The sequence below is a fragment of the Miscanthus floridulus genome, chromosome 17 (genome assembly GCF_019320115.1).
Source record: "Miscanthus floridulus cultivar M001 chromosome 17, ASM1932011v1, whole genome shotgun sequence".
NCBI lineage: Eukaryota > Viridiplantae > Streptophyta > Magnoliopsida > Poales > Poaceae > Miscanthus > Miscanthus floridulus.
In genome coordinates this window covers 26,110,978-26,136,222 of record NC_089596.1, presented here as the reverse complement: position 1 = coordinate 26,136,222, position 25,245 = coordinate 26,110,978, and the positions used below count along the sequence as shown (strand labels likewise).

Sequence of the window (25,245 nt, the reverse complement as noted above, 5' to 3'; positions counted from 1 at the left end):
AACAAAACATGATCGAGGCCCCAATTTGGAGCACCTTATTTTTTATCATGAAGCTCCAATCGCAGCGGCAATGTTGGCACCGAACAGCCTCACGACGCGCTCGCCGCCGTCAGGGCAATCACCGCCGTCGTTGCCGCTGCTGCCGCCGTCTCTCCTCTTCTGCTTCCTGCACTCGATGAACATCCGCCGCTTCACATCCATAGTCTCCCCGTAGGTGATCGCCGCCTGCGAGAACGCGACGGTGTCACCGGCGGCAAGGCCCTTCTCCCTGACGAAGCGGCTCCAGCCCCGGGTGAGCACGTAGCTCTGGCTGCTGGTCCAGTACGAGTACCGGAACCGCCACACCTTCCCGCCGCCGACGCCGACGTCCTCGAAGGCGAGCAGCACGGGCGCCGCGTCGGCGGCGGCGCCCTCCTGGAGCGGCGGGAAGTGCTTCTCGGCGTGGAGCTTCGGCACCACCAGCCGGTTGAGCCGGCCGACGTCGCTCGGCGTCACCGCCTTCTCGAACAGCGCCACCCGGGGGAGTACCACCAGACCCAGGGAGGAGCGGTCACCGCCGCTGCCGCCGGACCGCAGCTCCTGCCGGAGCTCGTCGTCGTAGGTGTGCTTCCGCAGCATGTCGACGACCTCGGCCTTGGGTCGCGCGGCGAGGAACGCCATCTCGGCCGCGTCGGCGGGGCCCGGGAAGTTGGCGGCGGCGCCGCGGCCGCGGAAGCGGAGCGCGGCCACGTCGTAGGCGCGCGCGGCCGCCGCCTCGTCCGCGAACGTGCCGAGCCAGACGCGCGCGTCGCGCTCGTAGATCTGCGCGCCCCACCGCCCGTTGGGCTGCGGCACCACGCCCTTGTACCGCGACGACGGCGGCGCCCGGGCATGGGGCGACGGCGACGCAGCCGTGGCCTCGTCGCCCTCAAGCAGCCGGCCCTGCGCAGTCGACACCGACATGACGGCGAGCTCAGGGCTCAGGCATGCCACCAGGGACGCACGCTGACACCACTGAGGAGATGCTTTCTTGCTTGTGATCGATGACCTAGTGGCTTGCATCGGTGCTCTCGGCGTCGGCGGCAATGTCAACATGACCGTACTAGCAACTAGCGGCGTGGAAGCTGGGGTTGCGCGTTTCACGTGCCGTATTTGCACACTAGGAGTTTACTAATAATACTAATAAGTGTTCTAAGTTTCTAATACACATTTCCCGAGGTCCATTCTCCGGCCAAAATATGATCTCAGCAGCCCTTATATAAAAATTTAATATTATGGATAAATATTTGGAGTTAGCAACCCTTGTAAAAATTCAACATTATGGATAAATATTTATAAAAACTCAATATTATGGATAAATATTTATAAAAAAATAAATATTATGAATACATATTTATAAAAGTTCAATATTATGGATAGATATTTTCTGAGGTCAAAACCTTATAAGAGTTCAGCCAGGCACACTTCTCTTTTTATGAACAAAGAGAGAGAACACTCGCCGTTTAAAGTGACAGTCCTGCTCACAAGTTTACTCGGAAGATAAATGCGTTTCCATTAATTAAATTGTTCTGGAATTAGTTTGTTCTCCAAATATATTAAAATTTTGAAAATGGGGTCAAATTTTGGATCTTTAAGGATTGCAGCCAGTGCCTAGAGGTGACAATTGTTTGTAACTGCAGTTGGATGGAGTGTAGCACGATTTTCATGCAAGCTGTATAAGTATGCAAACTGGAGTACTAGTTACTTCAAACCACATAAACTTGACACGGAAAGAGAAGAAAGATTGTGTGACTTCTGTGACTTCTGTGCTTTTCTGTGTTTTTATAGCTTCTGTGGCATATGAACACTGCCAGAACAAACAGCGACAACTGGAGGGTCATTTAGCTTGAGAACTTGTAATGTATTGAACTTGGTATTGTAGTGAACTGGGTATTGTAGTGAACTTGGTATTGTATTCTAGTGAACTTGGTATGCTTGCTGTGCCATCTACCTTATGATGCTAATGTTGCTTGCTGTATTGAAGTTGGTAATGATGAAAAGGTATTAAACTTGGCAATGTCAGATAACTGCATTTCATTCATTTCACAAACATTACAAAGCCAAGTTCATGCATTGTTATACACCAACATGCACATGGCAACAAAGCTTAGAACTCCTACAAACACACTGGCCACATTCATCCACCTATTCACTCTCTGCTCTCCAGCTATTCTACTCATAGCAGTCGTCTGAGCAGATACAACATTGGTCAGGTTCAACAGAGAATTGTCCAAAGCCTTCAAGCCTGTCCTCACTGCTGCAGCATCCATGCCATCTCCTGCGCTCGGTGGCTTCTACATGAAGAAAGCGCACTGGACGTTGCCCTGTTCATGCCGAAGAACATAGGATTGGGATGAAACTCTAGATCAGGATTTGAAAAGGCCAAAATGGACAACAAAGAAATGAAAATAACTCACCCAGTCCCGATTCCTGCAAATATAGAACTTCCTGTCTGGGTTATTTTGGGTTCTAGAGGTCCGTTCCACAACGGTCGCCGTCCTGCAGAAAGGGCACAGTGGTTGCGCCTCTCTCATTCCACATGAAGCTATCGAGGACGAAGCGCCCGAACCTTTCGCCATCTTGAACCGGCCTATGCTTACCCTTTCCTGTCGACGATGCCCACCCGCCCGCCCGCCGTCGCCGCAGCCGTCGCCGCTGCTTCCTTTATCGTGGAGATGGGGAAGGAGAGCGAGACGAGGTCCGGGCCGGTTATTATCTGGTCCAACCAGACCAGGTTCGGATTGGACTCAAATGTGGCTCAGGGGCACCGGATGTTAAAATTGAAAATTTCTCTCTCCTCTACCGGTGCAAATGAATAAAATATAGGGCGCGGTGTCATATGGCAAAATTGCAACAAACCAGAGTGTGTTCTAGCAAATAGCTCCACCTTGGATGTCCGTTAGTAAATGACCACCACTTTGGGAGTCCGCTAGCCAATTTTGCCATATATATGTCGTGTGTTTTTCTCGTTAGTTTAGCAAGCTGATTTGATGGGTGCTTAATCCTACTATATATTGCTCGCTCGTGTGGGTGAACATTTTCCGAGGACAAGAAAGGCCCCATGCACATGCATGGACCTTGTATGCAATGTTGCAGCGAGGGATATATATCATCCGATGACACCACATATATATGGCTCCTTGCATATATGGACCGTGAAGGGATCGTGACACCTAAGAGAAGAGAGTAAATTATACTTTATAAAAAAGGAAAAAGTCTAAATTACTGCCAACATGTTTGGCCTATGTTTAGATAACCCTCTAAACTAACATTTAATTCAATCTACTTCCTCCAACTATTTAAGTTGATCTAATTTACACCTTAGAAAGAATTTTGTTTTTTTTCCTCTATGTATAAATTGTGTTTTAGTTTCTAATTTTTTGAGGAGAAAGGTTTTCATCATTATGTTTTGTATGATATTATATCTCTAGTGTTAATTCATCACTAAATTTCCTAAGCTATCAAAATAGTGGCAAAAGTTAAGATATATTTTTTAACATAACTTATGATGTCTTCTATCACATCACAAAAATTTATATTAAAACTTAACTTATACATAGACAAAAAATAACAAATTTAAACTAGACCAATGAAATAGTTGGAGGAAATAAATTGAACCAAATGTTAGTTTAGTGGGTTATCTGAATAGGCCAAACTTGGAGGAAGTAATTTGGAATTTTTTTCCTTGTAAAAACTAATGGCCTTTAATTCTACTTATCAAAACCTATGCAAGATTTCTATCTAAATGTGCAACTAGGTTTTGTTAAGTGTTGCTATCTTACTGCAAAAGACTTATGCAACCTAGATTTTAATCCTATGAACTAGCATAGCAAGCTAAACTAGAAAGGTAAGCACACAACCTATGTAAGCAAGTAAAGTGCGGATGCTTAAATGTGATATCAAGAAGCTCATGCTCCTCCTTCATCCTCGTTGGAGCCACTCACAAGGATACCTGGCCCAAGCTTCCAGTGGTGTAACTCCGTGAATAGCCCATGGTCCTTCCTCATGCGCAAGTGGACCCCGATGGCCTTCTTCCGGACCGCTCCCCACCGTCTTCACTATTGTGTTTAAGCCAAAACATCGCGGGTCAATGCATGGCCCTTTCGTACATGCTCAGCGGCCTCTCCACACATTGGAGGATCTCGCAAGACTACAAGCCCCTAGTGTATAAGCAATGGTGCATGCAAGCACCGGGTGGTAACAGGTATGCAAGCCTCAGTAAACACTTAGCGTAAACCTAGAGCAAGCACTAAAGTGGTAGTCTAACTAGCCTAAGCACTTCACAAAGCACCTACACTAATCACATATGTGATCTTTAAGCACTTTGCTGGCTAAAACAACTAGAGATGAGCCTCAGCCTCCTATACCTTCATTGAGCCTCAGCCTCCTATACCTTCATTAAGCTCCAACACACCCCAAATGGCCGGCTATGGGGGTATATATAGGCTCCCCTGGAAATATAGTTGTTGGGCAAAGGCTGCAACTTCTGCAGACTCATCGGAAAGATCCGGTCCGGTTACCGAAGACATCCAGTGCCTTGCCACGTTGAATAGATGTTGTCGACCGTTGCTAGCCTGTGATTCTTTCTCCAATGTTACTCCGGCGCTGTCACCGGAGAGATCCGGTGACCACCAAACCTTCTATAGAACTGCTGCGCACCGATGCTTTCTCTGATGCTACTGTCCCGATATCACCAGAGTTATCCGATGGGTGAGAATTGTTTTTGCAGAATTGTTTCACGCTCGCTGCATCCTCCAATGCTCGGCAACGCCACACCACCGGAGCTTTCCTTTCTGGTGGGTGCTTGAAGCCTGACTACGGGGTCCTCTCGACCGTTTTCTTCAGTGCCTCTGTCTAGGCAGCAGCGGAGCTTTCCGGTGCTTGCGGTTTGATTGGTTTTTCTCTAGGGATGTAAGTTCAAATTACTTTGGGTTATTGGGTCGATTGAAAAACTTGTTTAAATGAGCTAAAGGCCCCGTTCGCTTGGAGAAATTTGGAGAAATCTGGATGAATTTGGATGAATCTGGAGGAATCTGTGAGAGGAAAACACGGTTCACTAGTAGAGAACAGACCTTTGATCATCGGCCAAAATGGGCTCTAGTCCCGGAGAAATCTGGATGAATTTGGATGATTCTAGTTAATTAATGAGTGTTATGCATTATATCCTATAAACACATGCAGCAATCACTGGATATTGATGGACATCGATCTGGTGAAAAGTCACTTGATAATCTATGACTCGATGAGAAAACCACAACAAGACTACCAAGATATGATAGATATTATCCAGAGGTAATTTCGGGATCTCTAGCAACTATATATACACACAAACATGATGATTAACTATATCTGATGACGTGGCAAATTTTTTATTGGGCAGTGTTTGGAAAACCTTTATTGAGAAGCAACACATGAAAAAATGCAAAGCGCCACTGAATGTAACCCCTTTGAAAGTAAGTCCCCTGAATCGCATCATCTTTATTAATTAAACATATAGCTTTCACCGGATCACCAGATTGTATGACAAATCTTTTTCTCGTAAAGTGGTGTCTGAGGCAGGAACAGGGGAACAACTACTGTGGTTACTATGTTTGCAAGTTTATCAAGGTGGTCTCCCAAAGAACTCCTACAGAGAGACTCAAAGTACGTTAAAAATACACTATATATTCATTTAATTATTATTATTGATTGTGTTACTATGTCTTTATATATATATATGTACATATATTAATTTATTTTCCTTTAATTCAAACCTGTAGACTCGATGGTTGGAGGAAAAGGTCATACGGCAAGACCAAATCAAAGCAATTCAAGAGTCTATAGCCGGATTTTTTAATGAGCAGGTCATCGATTCCAAGGGCGAGTTCTACTTCGACCCAACACTGCCATTGAAGCCAAGCTAGAGGATGAGAGAAAACTTTTATGTCACAACAACTGTAATGCAATCTTTTGTAATATATGCACATGAAATAATATAATGTAAAATACACATATGCATGCATGCATGTAAATATATATATGATGCATGCATATATATATATATATATATATATATATATATATATATATATATATATATATATATATATATATATTTCTATGCTTGAATTGTGTGATTTAATACGTTCATTGTGCTTGAACCGAAACATACTATACGCGCGTATAAATGTATAATTAGCAGCGTACAATACGACTTCGAAAACCTATTTTGAAAAGAAAACAAAAAAATGAAAAGAAAAGAAAAAAGAAAAAAACCTTTTGTCCCGGTTCGTATTACCAACCGGGACTAAAGGTGCCGGCTATCGTGGCATGTCAGGAGGCACCTTTAGTCCCGGTTGGTGTTACCCACCGGGACTAAAGGCCATCCTTTAGTCCTGGTTCCTGACCCGGGACTAAAGGACGCCCCTTTAGTCCCGGATGCTTGCTCCCGGGTGGGGAACTGGGACTAGAGGGGGTTCACCACCGGGAGTAAAGCTCGATTCTCTACCAGTGGTTCCGGATGAAAAAAAAACGGATTAAGCTGGGTCTAAGAGCACGCGAATGAGGCCAGAATGGCATTTTACGTAGTTTAAACGAGGAAAGAAATAAACTAAATATTATTTGACTGTAATTTGTTATTAGCTGAACCAAAAAGACACCATTAGGTAAGGCAGATCTAGGAAGTACTACTGGATGGGGTTTTTCTCATCACCTTGTATCTCTAATATCTAGTTTTAATCTTTGTAGAAGGGGCTTCGCATTTCGAACTGCGGTAGCGGCTCGAGCCCAATCGACCTGGTGCATGTAGGCGCAGGTTTTGGTCTTGATGGTTATCTCAGCTGGTTAGATGGCTGACTAGGATTACTGATTATTAAACCAAGTTATTAAATGGACTGTACGTACTGGGCTAAGTTTTGGCATTGCTGATGGAAAAGACAAACAAGAGCGCACCAACCGACCAGGTTTCATTTGTTTGAGCTTCTTCATCAAATAACGATTCAACGTCTCAGATTCTCAGTATCTCACGCTATAAAAAAAACATGTTTTGGACACTCCTTCGATCGATGGCAGCACAAGACATGTTTATATGGAAGCGTGTCGAAAACGTTTTATATATATACAATTAGTTTTAAATTAACTAGTGATGAAGCAATGCAGGCTGGTTTCATATGCTTAATACTACTATATTGTTAGCTCGTGTCGGTGAGTACGGCCACGCGCTTATAATAATAAAAAACACTCTAACAGCACGTGTATAGTTTGGAAATCTCCTCCTTGTTAACTGGCAGACAGTGATGTAACTTGTACCTAGCTACTTCCTCCATTTCAAAATAGAGGACACTGTTTATTTCTCGCTGCAATAATCTGATTTATCTTTTATATATATATATATATATATATATATATATATATACTATTCTATAGCTGGCTACGAAATAACTTATTATGTAGCCACTTTGAGCTATGATAATTACTATATTAATTTACGAGATTATAGTAACTCTTTACTAAGTGGTTTACTATAACGTTATGGTAAATATCTTCTTGTGTTATAGTAACCCAACTATTGTAAATATGTATTGACATTATCGTAAATTAGTATATAAAATTATTGTAAATGGAGGTGGCTACAGAATAACTTATTTTTGTAGCCGGCTACTGAATAGCCTCTCTCTATATATATATATTCTGCAGCTGGCCATAGAATAACTTATTCTGTGGCCACTTTGAGTTACGATAATTACTATGCTAATTTACCGTGGGTAGCTGCGCACCCATCCGATGCCGTAGGATCATTTTTGTCAGGCCAGGATCCTTAAATGAGTAATGACTTCTGAGCACTCCCTACAACGTCTGACACTTATACGTTGTCATGTTCGCTTGGCTGATAAGCCAGAGCTAAAAGTACCATTAACTGATTTGTCGTGAAAGAAAAATATTGTTTATGAGCTCGAAAAATACGGCTTATAAGCCGAGGAGGAACATGGCGATGGTTTCCACTGTACTCATATGTGCTTTGGTGTTCCTTTTTTTCCCTGTTCCTCCGGTGTACAGGAGCGGAATAGAAAAACCATTCCCTCGCCTACACCCATCTTCTCCCAACTCGCCTCCTCCTATGTCTCCTCTCAAATCCCCGTCTTCTTCCATAGTGCATCCCAAATCCGTTGAAAATCAGAGATACTTGTGGAGCTGTGGGACTGGATCCAAAGGCAAAAGAGGAAGCTAGTGCCGGTCACAGAAGGGGAGGGCGATTCATTGCTACGCGCGCGAGTCTGTCCATGGACGCCGACGACATCCATGAAGCCGCCACTACGGGCCACGCCGGCCGAGCGAGCTCGACGACGGGCCGGAGCGTCAGAGGCGGTGCTGGTGGGAAGCTCGGTGGCCGTGGTGGTGGGGAGCTCGGTCATCGTCGGCGCAGGTCAGAGGCGGGCAGGAGCATGAGCGTGGGCACGCCGTCGAGCTGCCGGTGGACAGAAGAAGAGGACGCGTGATAAGGATGCTGGGTGACGCACAGTAATTTTTTTTTGAAAAAAACATGAGTTCCTGTAGAAGGTCCACTCATTGATTTCCGTGTTGTTTCTTGCGGGAGCACCGTTCACATACTGACACGGTATTCAGAAGATTTGCAGAGGTTCTCAGGCTTCATACATGATTATCAAATGCGAGGCGCTAATTTAAGGAAAGAGTAAAATGCACCGGAGGTAATTTTGGTTGGAGTGTCATAAATGCTCATCAACTTTTAAACTGTATTTTTATATCTATAAACTTTTAAAATAATTCACGATAGATCTATATCTATTCATTTAACCTTAAATCAACGAACATTTGCAGTAAATCCCCTACCGAGTGCGGCGCGAGCACGTGAAGCAGAGCCAGCCACCGTGGCGAGGGCGCCGCAGCGAAGCACGCTCTGGCGCGATACGGTAGCCGCTAGCCCCGGAGACCACACGACACGGAGCAAAAGCAGCAAGAATTTTCGTGGCCCAGACATCCGGCCGCCGACGACCCAAGAACGAGTGACGCCCGGCCCGCCGCGCCCGTGCGTGCGGGTGTGGCTTCCATGCGCTAGCTCCGTTGTCTGGAGCTCGCACACGAGGCGTGCACGTCGCGATCGTCGGCCGTCGTTGTCGAATAAATGTCGATCGATCGTCTCGTCGTCTCGCGCGAGAAGCCGACGACTATATGGAGACCGCGCCAGATTCTCCGGGACGCATCGATCAGCTAGCTCTAGCTAGCTAGCCACTCACACTTTGGTGTCACGCCACGTACGGTGGAGCGCTTTTCCACCGCCAACCGCAGGAGCGCCACATTCTCCCCCTGCTTCTTCCCCGGCCTCGGCGGCGTGCGCATGCACGACGACGTCCGCAAGCACGACCTGTCCACGCGCGCCTCCTCGCTCTCGCCACCCTCGGCGGCGGCCTGCAGGATGTCGAGGTCCAGCGACGCGCTGCTCCTCCTGCTCACGCTGGACCTCCTCCCTTGGTCAAGGCTCACCTTGGGCGGCCGCCACACCAGCTTCTTCTGCATGGCCTCCACCCCGGGCCACGTCAGGATCTTCTGCGACGGCGTCTTGCCTTCTCACACCTCCAGCTCCTGGAGCAGCGCCATGGCGCCAGATGTAGCGGCCGTGGCCGTCCTGCAGGCCGTACGCCTCCGTGCCCCGGCCGTGGCGGAGGTTGTTGGCCCATGTCAGCGGATGAACGCCTCCAACGGCTAGAGCAGGCCCGGGTCTCTTGCGTCGCCAACGTCCAGCGCTCCCGACGTCACCTCGCGCACTCGCCTCGCCAACGGCCTCCGCAGAGCGCGCTCGGCCGCGCACACACGCGCGCCGGGTCTTCACGGCGCCCACACATCCGGCTTGTGCGCTCATCCTCTCCCGTGTGTAGTGCATGTGTGGTCATGGCCAAATGCCATTGTACTCTATAAATGTACACAGTATACGATCAATGAAAGTTGTCCAGTTGATCTTCTCAATTCTACATGGTATCAGCCTCCTCTTCGATCCTAGTGAATCCCTTTGCCTCACCTTCCGCTCCACCATCTCCTCCCATGGCTTCCTCCTCCGATGCCTCCTCTGACGACGAGTTCGTCGCCCCCGCCCAAGCCTCCGCCATTCAGGGCATCTCCATCCGCCATCATGTCCCCGTCGTCCTCGATCTGGAAGAGGGCAACTACGGGCAGTGAAGGTGCTTCTTCGATTCCGCGCTCGGCAAATTTGGCCTCTTCGGCCATGTTCGTTCTCCAACCACTTCTGCAGATCGCGACGGCGAGTGGCGTATGGTCGACTCTTGCGTCGTCAACTGGATCCTCGCCACGGTGTCCAAAGGTGTCTTCGACATCATACGTTGTGACGACCGTGCCGACGCCTTCTCGCTTTGGCATGCCATCGCGGGCCTCTTCCAGGACAACGAACTCCAGCGCGTGGTGTACCTCGAGGCGGAGCTGCGCACTCTCCAGCAAGGTGACATGTCCATCAATGACTACTGCACCAAGCTGAAGCGTCTTGCTGATCAACTCCGCGACATCGGGCATCCGGTCTCCGAACCAAGCCAAGTCCTCAACCTCCTTCGCGGGCTCAACCCGCGGTACCGCTACGTCAAGCTGGTGATCACTGCCAAGTATCCGCCCACACCTTCATGAGCGCCCGCTCCTTCCTTCTTCTGGAGGAGCTCAGCGTTCATCACGACAACAACATCGAGGCGACGCAGGCTCTTGCCGCGTCCCACGTTGACCGTTCGGGCGGCTCCTCCAACTCCGGCAACCACGGAATGTCCACCGGCTCCAACGACGGCTCCTCCGGCTCCGTGGCGCCCCGTGACAACAACCGTCGCAATAATGGCGGCGGCTACCGCTCCAACAAACGCGGCGATCGGCGCCGTGGACGCGGCAACGGCGGCGGGGCGTCGCGCGGCGGCACCAACGCCAACAACCAGGCCGCACCGTGGGCCGCGGGTTACAACCCCTGGCAGGGCATGGTGCAGGCCTGGCCCATGCCCTTTCGGGCCCCCGGCGCCGGCGTCTTGGGACCTCGCCCGCCGTTCCAGCCTCAACACGCGATGACGGCCGCTCATCAGCAACAGAACGCGCCAGGCGCCGCCTCCAACACCTTCGACACTGTTGCCCTCTACGCGGCGCTCCACTCCGCCGGCGTCCCTCACCAACCCAGAGCGCGTCCGATTGGTACTTCGACACCGGCGCGACATCACACATGTCATCTTCTCCTGGTAACTTTCCCCGCTCGGTTCTTCAACCTTCTTCATCTATGATCACAGTAGGCAATGGTGCCCAGATGCCAGTCACCCATCGGGCACAAACATTCATTACTACTGCCACTGCTCCCCTTCGTTTAAACGATGTTCTTGTTTCTCCCTCACTTATCAAAAATTTGATTTCCGTTCGTCGTCTGACTCGTGATAACAATGTTTCAATTGAATTTGACCCGGCTGGTTTTTCCATTAAGGATCTAGCTACCAGGGCGGAGATGCTCCGATGTGAGAGCAGCGGCGATCTACCCTCTTCGCCACCCGCACCATCAAGCCTTCGCTGCAACTTCGGCAACGTCCTTGTGGCATCAGCGGCTGGGACACCCCGGTCACCCAGTTACTTCCCAAATTTTACACAATTTTTCTTTCCAATGTAATAAAGCTGATGACCACTCATGTTCGTCTTGTCGTTTGGGCAAGCATCATCGTTTACCTTTTTCTGATTCAGAAACAAAGTTGTTCTTTCCTTTCCAAATTGTTCATTCGGATGTTTGGACCTCACCAATACTTAGTCACTCTGGCTACAAATATTATGTTGTTTTTCTAGATGACTTTACTCACTATCTGTGGACAGTGCCTCTTCGCAACAAATCTGATGTTTTTCACATGATAAAAGCATTCATTTCATACGTTCACACTCAGTTCCGACTACCCATTCTTGCCTTCCAGACAGACAATGGCTGGGAGTACGACTCCACTGCCATGCGCCTGCTCCTCTCCTCCCACGGCATACAGCTGCGCCTCTCTTGCCCGTACACATCGCAACAGAACGGGAAAGCCGAGAGAGTTCTTCGTACCATTAACGATTGTTTGCGCACCTTACTCATACACAGTGCTGCTCCATTGCCGTTCTGGGCGGAGGCCCTTGCCACGGCGGTGTACTTGATCAACAGGCGACCATGTCGCGCTACTAGAACCGCGACGCCCTATGCTCTCCTCTTCGGTGTACCACCGACGTACGCCGAGCTCAGGGTGTTAGGCTGCCAATGCTTTCCCAACCTGATCGCGACATCGCCTCACAAGCTTGCCGCGCGGTCGACGCCGTGCGTCTTCATCGGGTACCCGGCGGACCACCGAGGATACCGGTGCTACAACATCGCCACTGGCCGCGTCATCACGTCGCGGCACGTCACCTTCGACGAGAACGTCTTCCCGTTCCGTGAAAACGACCGCGCCCACAACGCCGCGCCAGCGCGCTACGTCCGTCGGGCCCTGCGATCACGACGACGACAACGCGCCGCGGCCACCGCCGCCTCACCCGTCTGCACCTGTGCGACTGGTTGCGGACCTGACGCCTCATCCACAACGACGCCGAACAGCACGCCACATCCACCACTCGCCGACGTCGTCGTCACACTCCACGGCGTCCTCGGCCACGACAACCGCGACGTCGCCCGCCGCCGCATTAGTCGACCACCCCTCTCTGACGCCGTCGAGTCCTACCTCGCCGCAACCTCCACCAACTGCGACGTCGTCCACTGATGCGCCAACCGGCCATCCGATGGTCACCCATGCTCGTGCTGGAATTTACAAGCCAAATCCGAAGTATGCTCTGGCCGCCACGGGGATCATCTCACCGATTCCTCGCAGCGTCCGCTCCGCCGTCAAGGACCCCAACTGGTACGTTGCGATGAAGGCTGAGTTTGATGCGTTGCAGGCGAACAAGACGTGGTCACTCGTGCCACGACCACCGGGAGCACGGGTCATCACCGGAAAGTGGGTGTTCAAGCACAAACTGAACCCGGACGGCACACTGGCGCGATACAAGGCTCGGTCGGTTGTTCGGGGGTTCAATCAACGACCCGGCATCGACTTTGGGGAAACCTTCTCGCCGGTGATCAAGCCGGCAACGTTACGAACCGTCCTCACGCTCATCGCCAGCAAGGGATGGTTGGCTCATCAGCTGGACGTGTCTAACGCGTTCCTGCACGGCAACCTACGTGAACGCGTCTACAGCCAGCAACCCAGCGGCTTCGTTGATCCAGACCGGCCGACCGATGTCTGCCTCCTGTCCCGTTCGCTCTACGGCCTCCGCCAAGCTCCAAGGGCGTGGTTCGACCGTTTCGTTGAGCATGTCACCTCCCTCGGCTTTGTACAGTCAAGAGCCGACACATCCCGGTTCATCTACCACAAGAACGGCGCCACAGCGTACCTGTTACTCTACGTCGACGACATGATTCTGTCCGCCTCCACGACTGATCTTCTTCGACATATTGTCAAGCGCCTACACGACGTCTTCGCCGTGAAGGACATGGGGCCAGTCCACCACTTCCTCGGCATCAGCGTTCGTCGGAACACCACCGGCTTCTTCCTTTCGCAGGCACAGTACGCAGAGGAGCTTCTCGAGCGAGCGGGCATGGCTAACTGTAAACCAGTCGCTACGCCCGCCGAAACGAAGGCCAAAGCGTCAGCCACTGATGGCACGCTCCTCGACGACGCCACCACCTACAGGAGTATCGCCGGCGCGCTCCAGTACCTGACAATCACGCGACCGGACATCGCGTACGCCGTGCAGCAGGTGTGCCTCCACATGCACGCGCCGCGGGATGTGCACTTGACGATGCTGAAGCGCATACTACGGTATGTCAAAGGCACCACCTCCCTCGGTTTCCAGCTCCGCGCCGTCACGTCGCCAACGATCTCCGCCTACTCGGACGCGGACTGGGCCGGCTGCCCGGACACACGCCGTTCGACGTCCGGCTTCTGCGTATTCCTCGGCTCATCCCTCATATCGTGGTCGTCCAAGCGCCAAACCACGGTGTCGAAGGTCGAGTGCCGAGGCGGAGTACCGCGCCATCGCCAATGCCGTCTCTGAATGTTCGTGGCTTCGACAGCTACTGGGCGAGCTGCTCTACACGGTGACCTCAGTGACGGTTGCGTTCTGCGACAATATTTCTTCGGTGTACATGTCCCGGAATCCAGTCCACCACCGGCGAACCAAGCACATAGAGCTGGACATCCACTTCGTCAGGGAGAAGGTGGCCGTCGGCGAGCTCCGTGTCACACATGTTCCTAGTGCACGGCAGCTAGCGGACGTGTTCACCAAAGGGCTCCCTTCAGCGCTCTTCTTCGACTTCCGAGACAGTCTCTCCGTCATGAACGACGACGTCAAGACTGAGGGGGGGTGTCAGCGGATGAACGCCTCCAACGGCTAGGGCAGGCCCGGGTCTCTTGCGTCGCCAATGTCCAGCGCTCCCGACGCCACCTCGCGCACTCGCCTCGCCAACGGCCTCCGCAGAGCGCGCTCGGCCGCGCACACACGCCCGCCGGGTCTTCACGGCGCCCACACGTCTGGCTTGTGCGCTCATCCTCTCCCGTGTGTAGTGCGTGTGTGGTCATGGCCAAAGGCCATTGTACTCTATAAATGTACACGGTATACGATCAATGAAAGTTGTCCAGTTGATCTTCTCAATTCTACAGCCCAGAGCCCCGCGAAGGTGTCCCCGAACTCGCCGATGTAGGTGCCCTGGCCGTGCATGTACCCGCCGGCGAAGTCGCCCTCGTAGGTGGCGCCGGAGGTCCAGGAGAACTTGCCGCGGCCCGACGCGCGGCCACGGCGCCAGGCGCCCTCGTACATGCTGCCATCGATCCACAGGAACTTGCCCTCAACGATGCCCTTGGAGCTCATGAACAAGCTGAGGGACACGGCGTACCGGAGGGGGATCTCAAGGAACAGCGACGGCACCATGACGCCGACCAGCTTGCCAAACCATCCGAGGAGCACGACTAGCTGCAGCCTGCCCCAATGCAGGGACCACACATCGATGCTGAGCCCGGTCATGGCGTAGTACAGAGGCAGGATCAGGCCGGACACCATGGCGTCAATCTTCTCCCCCAGCGCGGTGCCGAGCGGCGGTCCATCGGGGATATATTGCCAGCCCCAGCATCAGCGCGCCGTGGAACGAGTTGGTCCCGATGACGTCGCTGTAGAATCCGACGAGGAGCACGATGAGGAGGAAAAAGAAGACGTAGTTCTCGTCCACGGGTTTGCCCGGCGGCGTGCGCTCGATCACCTTGAGCGCGACCGGGCGCACCGCGAACAGTATGACCGCGCCGAGCGCGGCCACCGAGAGGAACGTAGAACGCGAAGGACGTTACCGAGAGCGACGTGGCCAGCGCGAACAGGAACGTAGAACGCCTCGTTACGTCGGGCTCCGAGACCATGGCGGCGCCGGATAAGCCCGCGGTGGTCATGCCAGCGGGAGGATGAAGCCGGAAAGGCCGATGATCACGCTCTTCTTGCCGGAGCGGACGACGAGCATCGGGTCCATCCGCACGCCGATGAGGAAGATGACGTACATGAGCCCGAACGTCGCGACGGTGTGCAGCACCGGGTCGCCCCTCGCCGGGAACACCATCTCCTTGAACGCCGGACTGCGTGACAGCATGGACGGGCCGAGTATGATGCCGCCCTGAAACACATCAGATGGAGCAGCACATACGTTTCAGTTGATCTGCGCCAAAAACTTTCAATCAAGCTGAGGAAAAACGTTCATGGCGTCGCTGCAAGCAAAGTGCAAACTAGGATGGACGTGCCATGATCTCGGACACGACGCGGGGCTGCTTGAACGGCTTGAGAAGGAAGTAGAGGACGCGGGTGATGGCGACGATGAGGACGATCGAGCTGCACGCCGAGCAGCGGCTGCGACTCCTGCAATGGGCTGCCTCCCTGGAAGATGTTCCGCCCGGTGCCCGTGGTCTGCGGGACCACGTAGCAGTTGATGCCGTCGTCCATCGCCCCTGCGTCTGCGGGACCATGCAGGTGTAAATATACGTTGAATTTAAGGTTAAATAAATATGTATGAATCTGTCGTGAATCATTTTAAAAGTTTATGGATCTAAAAATACAGTTTCAAAGTTGATAGACCTATATGACACCCTAACGAAAATTAACAGACCTCTGATGCATTTTACTATGAAGGAAACACGGAAACGAATCTTCGAGCGAATCCAACGTCCACCGCTGCGTGCGCAGCTACACCCGGTAGCAGGAAATACACAATACACACACACACTGAACGTCGCTCTGCTCGTAACAATAAATCATGATCACATCACATCAAAATACTTTCAGATATGAACTTAATTGTTGATACTAGTTTGTACCATAAAATGAGATAAATAAAATGTTGAGGTAATTGTAGATCAAAGATTATAATACTAATTAAGTAAAATTCAAAAAATTTAGTAATGCTAACAGCTAGCTAACTTAGAACTTACCCAAGCCCCTCATTCTGCAATTTGACCTCAGCCTCTTTGCACTTCACTCAACACTTGATCTTGACATCATGCCTCTGTTCTTACAAGAAGGAGAGAATCTTTCCAATGTGTGGAGGTATATAAATGCAGTTTCGTGCCTATTCCATATATACCAGAAAAACGTTAAAACTATTTACAACAACACAAAAAGATGTATGCATAGCATGAACACACTATCTATTTGATTCAATATCAAATCCCTCTTGGTACCAGCTGACTAATAAATCACGAGAAATAATGTCATGAGATTGGACAAACATAATTGTCTAATAACTACAAGACTAGATAACGCAAGCGTTTTAATATTTTAGGAGCCATGTAGAAAGTGCTCAGCCCATGTGGTGAATTCATTATTTTTTTAGATTTGCCAACTAAATCTTTTGGATGTGCTCATAGAGATAGGATGTATACACACGTTCATATTGCGATGAGTGTGAATGCATGTTTATGAGTGCTCATGTTTATAATGTGATTTTCAAAATAATACCCAACTATATATAGTGTATCCTATTGTATATAGAGGGGCACATACAATGATACTCCTAAAATAATTTTCACTGGTGTCCCTTTTTTTTACAGGAGTGGTAGTGGTAATTGGTTTCCACGAGTAAGGTAAGCTAGAGGGGCTCTCGTCAAAGCCCACTACTAGAGATAGCTTTCTAGAAGCGGACGACATAACAACTTGGCCTTGTTCACTTGAACTTATCAGACGGCTTATCAGCCATACTTCAGCTTATTCTCTCTCACAGAACACTATTGAATCAGCCGAAATCAGCCGTGAAATGTACCAGCCAAACAGCCCCAAGATCGCTAATGAAAATGTCCCTATTTCTAACAGTGGTTGACATAAGTAACTGCTACTAAAAATGGGCATTTTCGCTGGCAATAGCTTCAGAAGACCGACCGCCATCGGAAATGGATGCATTGTCAGATGCAGTCGCTTATGTGATCCACCACTGAAAACCATCATCACCGAACATTCAAAAGAAATGGTTCTCATAATGATATCAAAAAACAACTTAATGGTGGGATGGTAAACATGGCTTAAGCAAGAGAAGCGGTCCTAGCTTTGAATTCTAGAAAATACACAGGCATTTATTTTCACAAGAAAAATTGCCTGACTTGCTATGCGTGACTGAGAGGTTGCTCGGTGGGAATTACAACACACTATTTAAATGGGTAGATCTATCTATATTGGAATTACAATCGCATTTTGGGATAACGATTTCAATTTGGGACATTTAGTAGAAATAATATTGTGGGGCTCAACCGATTCTGTAACTATAACATATTATATTAGGGTACTGTTCAGTAGAACTTTTGTGCTTTTGATTCTCAAAGGAGGTGATTACTTAGCTGAAAGTGATTCTCAAGGATAATGATTAAAAAGTGACTCTGTGCAGAAAATGAATGAGAGCTAATCTTTCATTTTAGATATAATTGCTTCATGATAAATCACCGTATACATTTGACAAAGATCCTCTTGGAATCGGCCTCGGAGCTGCTCCGAGCTCTGCCAAATAGGCCATTAGTACTACATTTCAAAAGATTTAGAAAGACATAATCATAGCATTTTCTGCAGAAGGAAAAAAAAGGCACGTGTACTTGAGAAATTCAGAGAAGGGGGCTAGTCTATCTAGTGTCTAGTACATGCAATATTATTTTGTTAGCTAACTATGTAAACTTGTACTGAATTAATGAAGTCGTGAGATATATAATCATATATATTGTCTTGCATGGTCAAAACAAAACATGATCGACGCCCCAATTTGGAGCACCTTATTTTTTTTCATGAAGCTCCAATCGCAGCGGCAATGTTGGCGCCGAACAGCCTCACGACGCGCTCGCCGCCGTCAGGGCAATCACCGCCGTCGTTGCCGCTGCAGCCGCCGTCTCTCCTCTTCTGCTTCCTGCACTCGATGAACATCCGCCGCTTCACATCCATAGTCTCCCCGTAGGTGATCGCCGCCTGCGAGAACGCGACGGTGTCACCGGCGGCAAGGCCCTTCTCCCTGACGAAGCGGCTCCAGCCCCGGGTGAGCACGTAGCTCTGGCTGCTGGTCCAGTACGAGTACCGGAACCGCCACACCTTCCCGCCGCCGACGCCGACGTCCTCGAAGGCGAGCAGCACGGGCGCCGCGTCGGCGGCGGCGCCCTCCTGGAGCGGCGGGAAGTGCTTCTCGGCGTGGAGCTTCGGCACCACCAGCCGGTTGAGCCGGCCGACGTCGCTCGGCGTCACCGCCTTCTCGAACAGCTCCACCCGGGGGAGTACCACCAGACCCAGGGACGAGCGGTCACCGCCGCTGCCGCCGGACCGCAGCGCCTGCCGGAGCTCGTCGTCGTAGGTGTGCTTCCGCAGCATGTCGACGACCTCCGCCTTGGGCCGCGCGGCGAGGAACGCCATCTCGGCCGCGTCGGCGGGGCCCGGAAAGTTGGCGGCGGCGCCGCGGCCGCGGAAGCGGAGCGCGGCCACGTCGTAGGCGCGCGCGGCCGCCGCCTCGTCCGCGAACGTGCCGAGCCAGACGCGCGCGTGGCGCTCGTAGATCTGCGCGCCCCACCGCCCGTTGGGCTGCGGCACCACGCCCTTGTACCGCGACGACGGCGGCGCCCGGGCATGGGGCGACGGCGACGCAGCCGTGGCCTCGTCGCCCTCAAGCAGCCGGCCCTGCGCAGTCGACACCGACATGACGGCGAGCTCAGGGCTCAGGCATGCCACCGGGGACGCACGCGGACACCACTGAGGAGATGCTTTCTTGCTTGTGATCGATGACCTAGTGGCTTGCATCGGTGCTCTCGGCGTCGGCATGACCGTACTAGCAACTAGCGGCGTGGAAGCTGGGGTTGCGCGTTTCACGTGCCGTATTTGCACACTAGGAGTTTACTAATAATACTAATAAGTGTTCTAAGTTTCTAATACACATTTCCCGAGGTCCATTCTCGGGCCAAAATATGATCTCAGCAACCCTTATAGAAAAATTTAATATTATGGATAAATATTTGGAGTTAGCAACCCTTGTAAAAATTCAACATTATGGATAAATATTTATAAAAACTCAATATTATGGATAAATATTTATAAAAAAATCAATACTATGAATACATATTTATAAAAGTTCAATATTATGGATAGATATTTTCTGAGGTCAAAACCTTATAAGAGGTCAGCCAGGCACACTTTTCTTTTTATGAACAAAGAGAGAGAACACTTGCCGTTTAAAGTGACAGTCCTGCTCACAAGTTTACTTGGAAGATAAATGCGTTTCCATTAATTAAATTGTTCTGGAATTAGTTTGTTCTCCAAATATATTAAAATTTTGAAATTGGGGTCAAATTTTGGATCTTTAAGGATAGCAGCCAGTGAGTGCCTAGAGGTGACAATTGTTTGTGACTGCAGTTAGATGGAGTCTAGCACGATTGTCATGCAAGCTGTATAAGTATGCAAACTGGAGTTACTTCAAACCACATAAACTTGACACCAGACATTTCTGAACTTAACTAATGCATTAATCTAATCGGAGCACGACACGGTTGCAGCGTGACTTCATTTGTCATACATAGCGTTAGGGACACGCTTGGTTCAGAGTTGCAACATACAAGGTAATAATCCTAAGCAAAATGCACCAGGTAAACTGCACTTCCAGTTTACTCCAAAATAGAATAACTATTTGGTTAGGATCCATTCATTCAGCATGAAACAATGGCGTTGAAGTCAGCGGCTTCTCTTGCCCTTCGTCTTGCTCACGTTACAAAGCTTCAAAGCAAACCGAACTCCTTCCACCATATTTGCTTTCCGACCCTCGTCATAGTTCCACAGCTCAGGGAATGGATCCTTCCTGCTGCCATTGCCGTCCTTCAGCTCCAGCAGCGCCTTTGTTACGGCAGCATAGGGTTCTTTACCCAGCTCCTTTAGTTCTCGGAGCTTCCTGTCATCCTCCTTGAGTACTTCCTACACAGGCACGTGCAGCACCAATGCTCCATTATAAACAATTCATACCAATATAGATACATGTTCAACAAAAGGCAAAGATTCCATCTTACCGATGCTTTTCCATCAACAATAATAACCTTGAAAGGCTGCCATTCTGGATTTTCAATTTCATTCTGCCACTTCGAACAAAGACTAGCACTTTCAGCTTCCGCGTCTGCTGCTGGAAATTTCCGCTTGCACAGGCTTAGAAACACACTGGGGTCAAGCTCACCAACTTTCTTGATGCCTATGTGTGTCCGGCAGCTTGTGGTTCCAGGCAAACTCTGCAGAGACTGCAATTGGACCAAACATGAGTTCTCGTAAACAAAAACACTCACTGAAACTGAGCAGTACACTGGTATGACATCAAAATTATCATACATTTATCAACGCTTCTCGAGCTTCTCGCAACTCATCACTGATCTTGCTTTCCCTACTGATTAAAACTTGGTTCCAGCTTTCCGCATCTTTCAGTTCTTCGATCTTCTGATTGAGCTCCTCCTTTAGTTTATCTATTTTCACTCTGGATTCTGGATCTTCATCACCTGGCTTGAGCTCCATCACTTGCAGTTTCCCACTCAGGTGCTTTATTTCCAATTCAAGTTTCTGCTTCATCTCCAACTGTGTGTTCAACCTCAAAAAGTCGTCTAGAATAGTTTTTGTTTCTCTCTGCAATTTCCACATAGTACAAAGCGAACAAGACGAATGTCATTCAAAAGAAAACCGCATGCAAGCACGTCAAGGGAACAGGGGCTAACCGTTTGTTTATCCACAAGCTTTTGGACATTTTCATCAGCTTTCTCCTGCTCCAATGCAGCCAACCTAAGATGACTGGTCCTCATTGCATTCTGTACAGCAGAAGTCAGAAGTACGTTATACAAGTTGTACAAATATTTCAGCATATAAGTGGCCTAATTTCATTCAGCCTTCTGCTATTATTTTGCCCGGCAAGAACAAGAAAATTGATTATTTAATTCATTCTATATAATAACACCAACAGTAGGAGACTATTTTGACTAGGATACAATTCCTTAAAATTTACAATAGATTTGAACAAAAAAAAAGTCATATACAAATACACCTCTTGCAAATTCACCCTAATAGAATTGTTCAACCATCTGGCAAGTGGCAACTAATTGTAGAATGATCTGTGTTTTCATACCATAAAATCACCAAGTAACAAAAAGATTTCATTTTCAAAGAAATAGCAATCAAAATTATTTATCCTTCTTAGAAGACATAAATGACTAGACGATTCTAATTCCTGTAAGGAGCAGAAAACTACACTGTATATACTAATCTCCAAGCTATTACATAAATTCTTGTTGATAAAACATTTTGCCTCAGATGAAAGCAATTGCCCACCTTTAGCTTCTCCTGCTCAAGATTCTTTTTGTCATGTTCCGACTCCTTGATTTGTTTGTTTCTTGCATCAAGTGCATCCACCATGTCCTGGATATCGGACCGTAGCTTCCGGTTCTCCTCAAGAACTCTTTGTGTGTTTTGTTGACCAAGCTGTCTCATCTTCAGGATTTCTAGTAAAAGTGGAAAAAAAACTGTTATTATAGTCATAGATAGCACAACATGATTGAAAATGGATAGTAACCACTGCATGTATTTAGTCACTCCTAAATGTATCATGCATAAATAACCAGAATATTGCCATGTACCTTGATTGTATGACTGGAGTCGTTGCTCCCTCTTCTGCATCATTATGTTAAGTGAAGCAGATCGCTTGTTGTACTCAGACTCAAGTTGCTCTAAATAAATTTCCTTTTCTTTAACTTCACTGGCCAAATTGGACAGAAGTTTTTCAGTTTTGTTTGCCCCTTCACTCCCAATATCTTTTAATGTCTTCAGGTCACTATTTTTTCTCAGTAGTTCACCTATTGCCCCTAGAGAATTGTAATCATCAGCCCTTGCCATCCACCCAACAGGCTCTGTACCTTCACACTTCATCTCCTTCCAGCAATCTTTGCTGTACCCTTTCTTCGCAAAGTGAGCATCAAAGGCCCGTGCATTCCTAAAACCACTCCAGTCATTCCCGAACTCAATAACAGCATCACGAGTGGGACGACCTTTGCTATATACAGGATGCACCTTCACTGGATGGAAAGATGAGTAATGCTCCTTCAGCCGATTCGCACTTTTACCAAAGAATTCATTTGGCATATTGACTAGGATAGCCATCCACGGCCAGACAAATTGCTCATCTTGGGTATGCTCAGAATCCTGCACATCGGTAAGCATTGGCTGCAAAAGTGCGCCAGATGATTCAAGAGGCTTACCCTTCAAATGCCTTGCAATAGCACGGTGGTCCACCTTCTCTTTGGCTTCCCGATCATGTGCAGCCCCTACACCAGAGGCATGCTGCAGCAGATCATTTAGACTGTGGTCCTTCTCATCATCTGAACAAAAGGGGCATCGGTACAAGCCTTCATCAGTCATCACTTTTAAATATCCTGATTCCAGAAGCTCAAAAGTGCCGGATCCATAAGCTTCAACCTCAGAATCTCCATCCGATGTGTAGTCCATTGCTGAAGGTAAGGGAAATGGCAAACAAAGTATGAAAAATGATGTTACCATTTGTCAGTAGTACAATATGTTAAAGAAGCACACATAACAGAGAAATACTATAATGACGCATAATATAAGTTTATACAGGACCAGTTGAAGAAATGTTGAATCAGTCACTAGAGCTCAATCATATAAGCTGAGCATAGATTGAATTAGTAACAGAAGCTCAATGACATACATTTCTACCCCCTAGAGGGTGTTCCAGTATATAACTCAAAACTTCAGGTGTCACAATAATACTACAATCTGATAAACACCTTATACATGATAATATAGCATCTAGTCTGGCAGTCGTGCCACTGTTCTTGGTTCCAACAAGGTTTATCCTGTGCAATTAAGTTATACGAGTACACATGGAAAGATAAAGGTTAAGGTACAGCACGCCTCAGGGCTTGTTAAGAGAACGAGAGCTCGGGGATTGGGGTTTTATATCCTACAAAAGCGGTGACCTCAGGAACAGAGCACCAAGAAAACCAGAGCACCTTGGAAACACGTGCTTAAGAGCACCAAGAAAACCAGAGCACCTTGGAATCACGTGAAGCTAACTCAGCAAAGGTTGCGCGTTGATTTATTTTTTTAATAACAAGGTCCAAGAAAACCCCAAAATTGTGTTGGTCACCTGTAAAACCCTCTTCACCAACACCAAAATCGATTTTGAGGAGCACACGAGCATTCATCCCAGGAAAAGGGAGACTGGACCCAAGAATCGAAGTATGAACGAGAACGGAGGTACAGAGGAAAAATAAAAAAAATGAAATTTTGATAACAAGCTCCAAGAAAACCCCAAAATGTGTTGTTTCTTCCTCTTCTTTTGCAGCCGACTCCACGCCGCACCGCAGGACACGCCGCCGGTGGAGAGGCCACATTTCCTTCTTCTTCTTTTTTTTTTTTTTGAGGATAAACAAAAGGAGGGGAGAAAACCCCAAAACAAAGCTAGCATTCGAGGGCTTTGCTAAGGGGGCAACGGAATTGGGGGAGGAGGGAGAAGGGTTTGCTCCGGCGCATTCTCACCTGCAGCGGAGCCGGAGCGGGGGAGAGCGGCTGCGTGTCCTGCGCTCCGGCTTGCTTGGTTTCAGGCGACGATCGCTTGGCTTGGGTTTGGGTACTTGGGTCAGCCGCAGCGAGCGCGAGGTGAGAGGGGAGAGGAGCAGACGGGGAGAAAAAGGCGAAATGAAGGAAGAGGAGGCGGCTGGCGTTAAAGAACGGAGATGGCTGTGCTTTTTTCTCTGTTGAAAAATGGAGAAACTCACGGGACCTACAGATTGGGCCAAAAAGAAATTTGGTGCGATTCGAATTTGTTCCCGATTCCAATAGGAATCGAATACGAAATTCGTGTCCAAAATTTATAAGCGCATATGTATATACACTCTCTCCGATTAAAATTACAAGGTATATTTTAATTCTAGGGTAAGCTTTCAATCAACGATTTTCTTATTGATATGTTATTTTTATATTATAGTACAAACTTGATACCACTAAAGGGTTCGCTTTACTGAAAAGATAAGCTAGAAAGTATGACTTATAAGGCAAACAAACATGGCCTAAGTACAACAATAAATGTGTTTTATGTCAAGACAAACCATCACCAAACAAGCTCAAAAGATCAAGCATATCTCTTAGCTATAGATTTAAAGTATTTTTTTATTTTCCATGGGCCTACATATTTTGTTTCCCACCTGGCACATCATATCGGTCCATGGACATTCACAACCAGATATAGATGGAGGTTATGGTGGGCCCCACAGCTGTATTGGAGATGATGCTGCAAGCAACGTAGGCCTATTCTCGTCACTAGCTCATTCTCTCCAAGTATTCCATCTCTCATCCATAATATGATTTTGTTCACCTATCTTGGCTATTAGCCAAGCTAATATGATTTATTGTACTTGTTCTTATGATTTAAGGGTTTCTCCTACTTTTGAGAGGTAGCCCCCAAATTAAAACCGTTATTTTTTAAACATACTTATCAGTCACATTATTCTTATTATTTTTATTTTCTCCCTCTCCAATTCCCCGGTTCGCATCCTTGCCTACGGCGAGGAAGAGCATCTCGCTAGGGAGGAGGCAGGACGACGTGCTCGCTAGGAGGGAGGCCTCGACAGGGAGGAGTGATCTTAGGTTTGGGGGCGTCGTGGTAGAGAGTCGGGACGAAAAAAGACGTCCAAGAGAAAGTTTGTG

At 48.6% G+C, this 25,245-nt stretch overlaps 3 protein-coding genes across 5 annotated transcripts; all 3 read right to left on the bottom strand.

The window, feature by feature from the left end:
- Positions 1–45: 45 nt before the first annotated feature.
- Positions 46–1,074, bottom strand: LOC136518748 (putative AP2/ERF and B3 domain-containing protein Os01g0140700). Its single transcript, XM_066512438.1, has one exon. It carries the CDS (start codon positions 1,072–1,074, stop codon positions 46–48), a length of 1,029 nt encoding a protein of 342 aa, XP_066368535.1.
- A 17,238-nt stretch (positions 1,075–18,312) lies between these two features.
- On the bottom strand, positions 18,313–19,329 carry LOC136515447 (putative AP2/ERF and B3 domain-containing protein Os01g0140700). Its single transcript, XM_066509028.1, has one exon. The coding sequence runs from the start codon at positions 19,327–19,329 to the stop codon at positions 18,313–18,315; it is 1,017 nt and encodes a 338-aa protein (XP_066365125.1).
- Positions 19,330–20,014: 685 nt separating this feature from the next.
- LOC136518542 (factor of DNA methylation 1-like) lies at positions 20,015–24,217 on the bottom strand. 3 transcript variants are annotated; one of them, XM_066512218.1, is made up of 8 exons: positions 24,079–24,197; positions 22,996–23,027; positions 22,161–22,898; positions 21,856–22,025; positions 21,249–21,338; positions 20,872–21,159; positions 20,562–20,783; positions 20,015–20,469 (listed from the first exon to the last, which is right to left on the bottom strand). In XM_066512218.1, exons 3-8 carry the CDS (start codon positions 22,738–22,740, stop codon positions 20,233–20,235), a joined length of 1,587 nt encoding a protein of 528 aa, XP_066368315.1. In that variant the 5' UTR covers positions 22,741–22,898; positions 22,996–23,027; positions 24,079–24,197; the 3' UTR covers positions 20,015–20,232. The 3 variants fall into 3 exon arrangements, with proteins under 3 accessions (XP_066368315.1, XP_066368314.1, XP_066368313.1); XM_066512217.1 differs by having other exon boundaries at positions 22,161–23,027; positions 24,079–24,217; XM_066512216.1 differs by lacking the exon at positions 24,079–24,197 and having other exon boundaries at positions 22,161–23,076.
- Between the last annotated feature and the right edge of the window lie 1,028 nt (positions 24,218–25,245).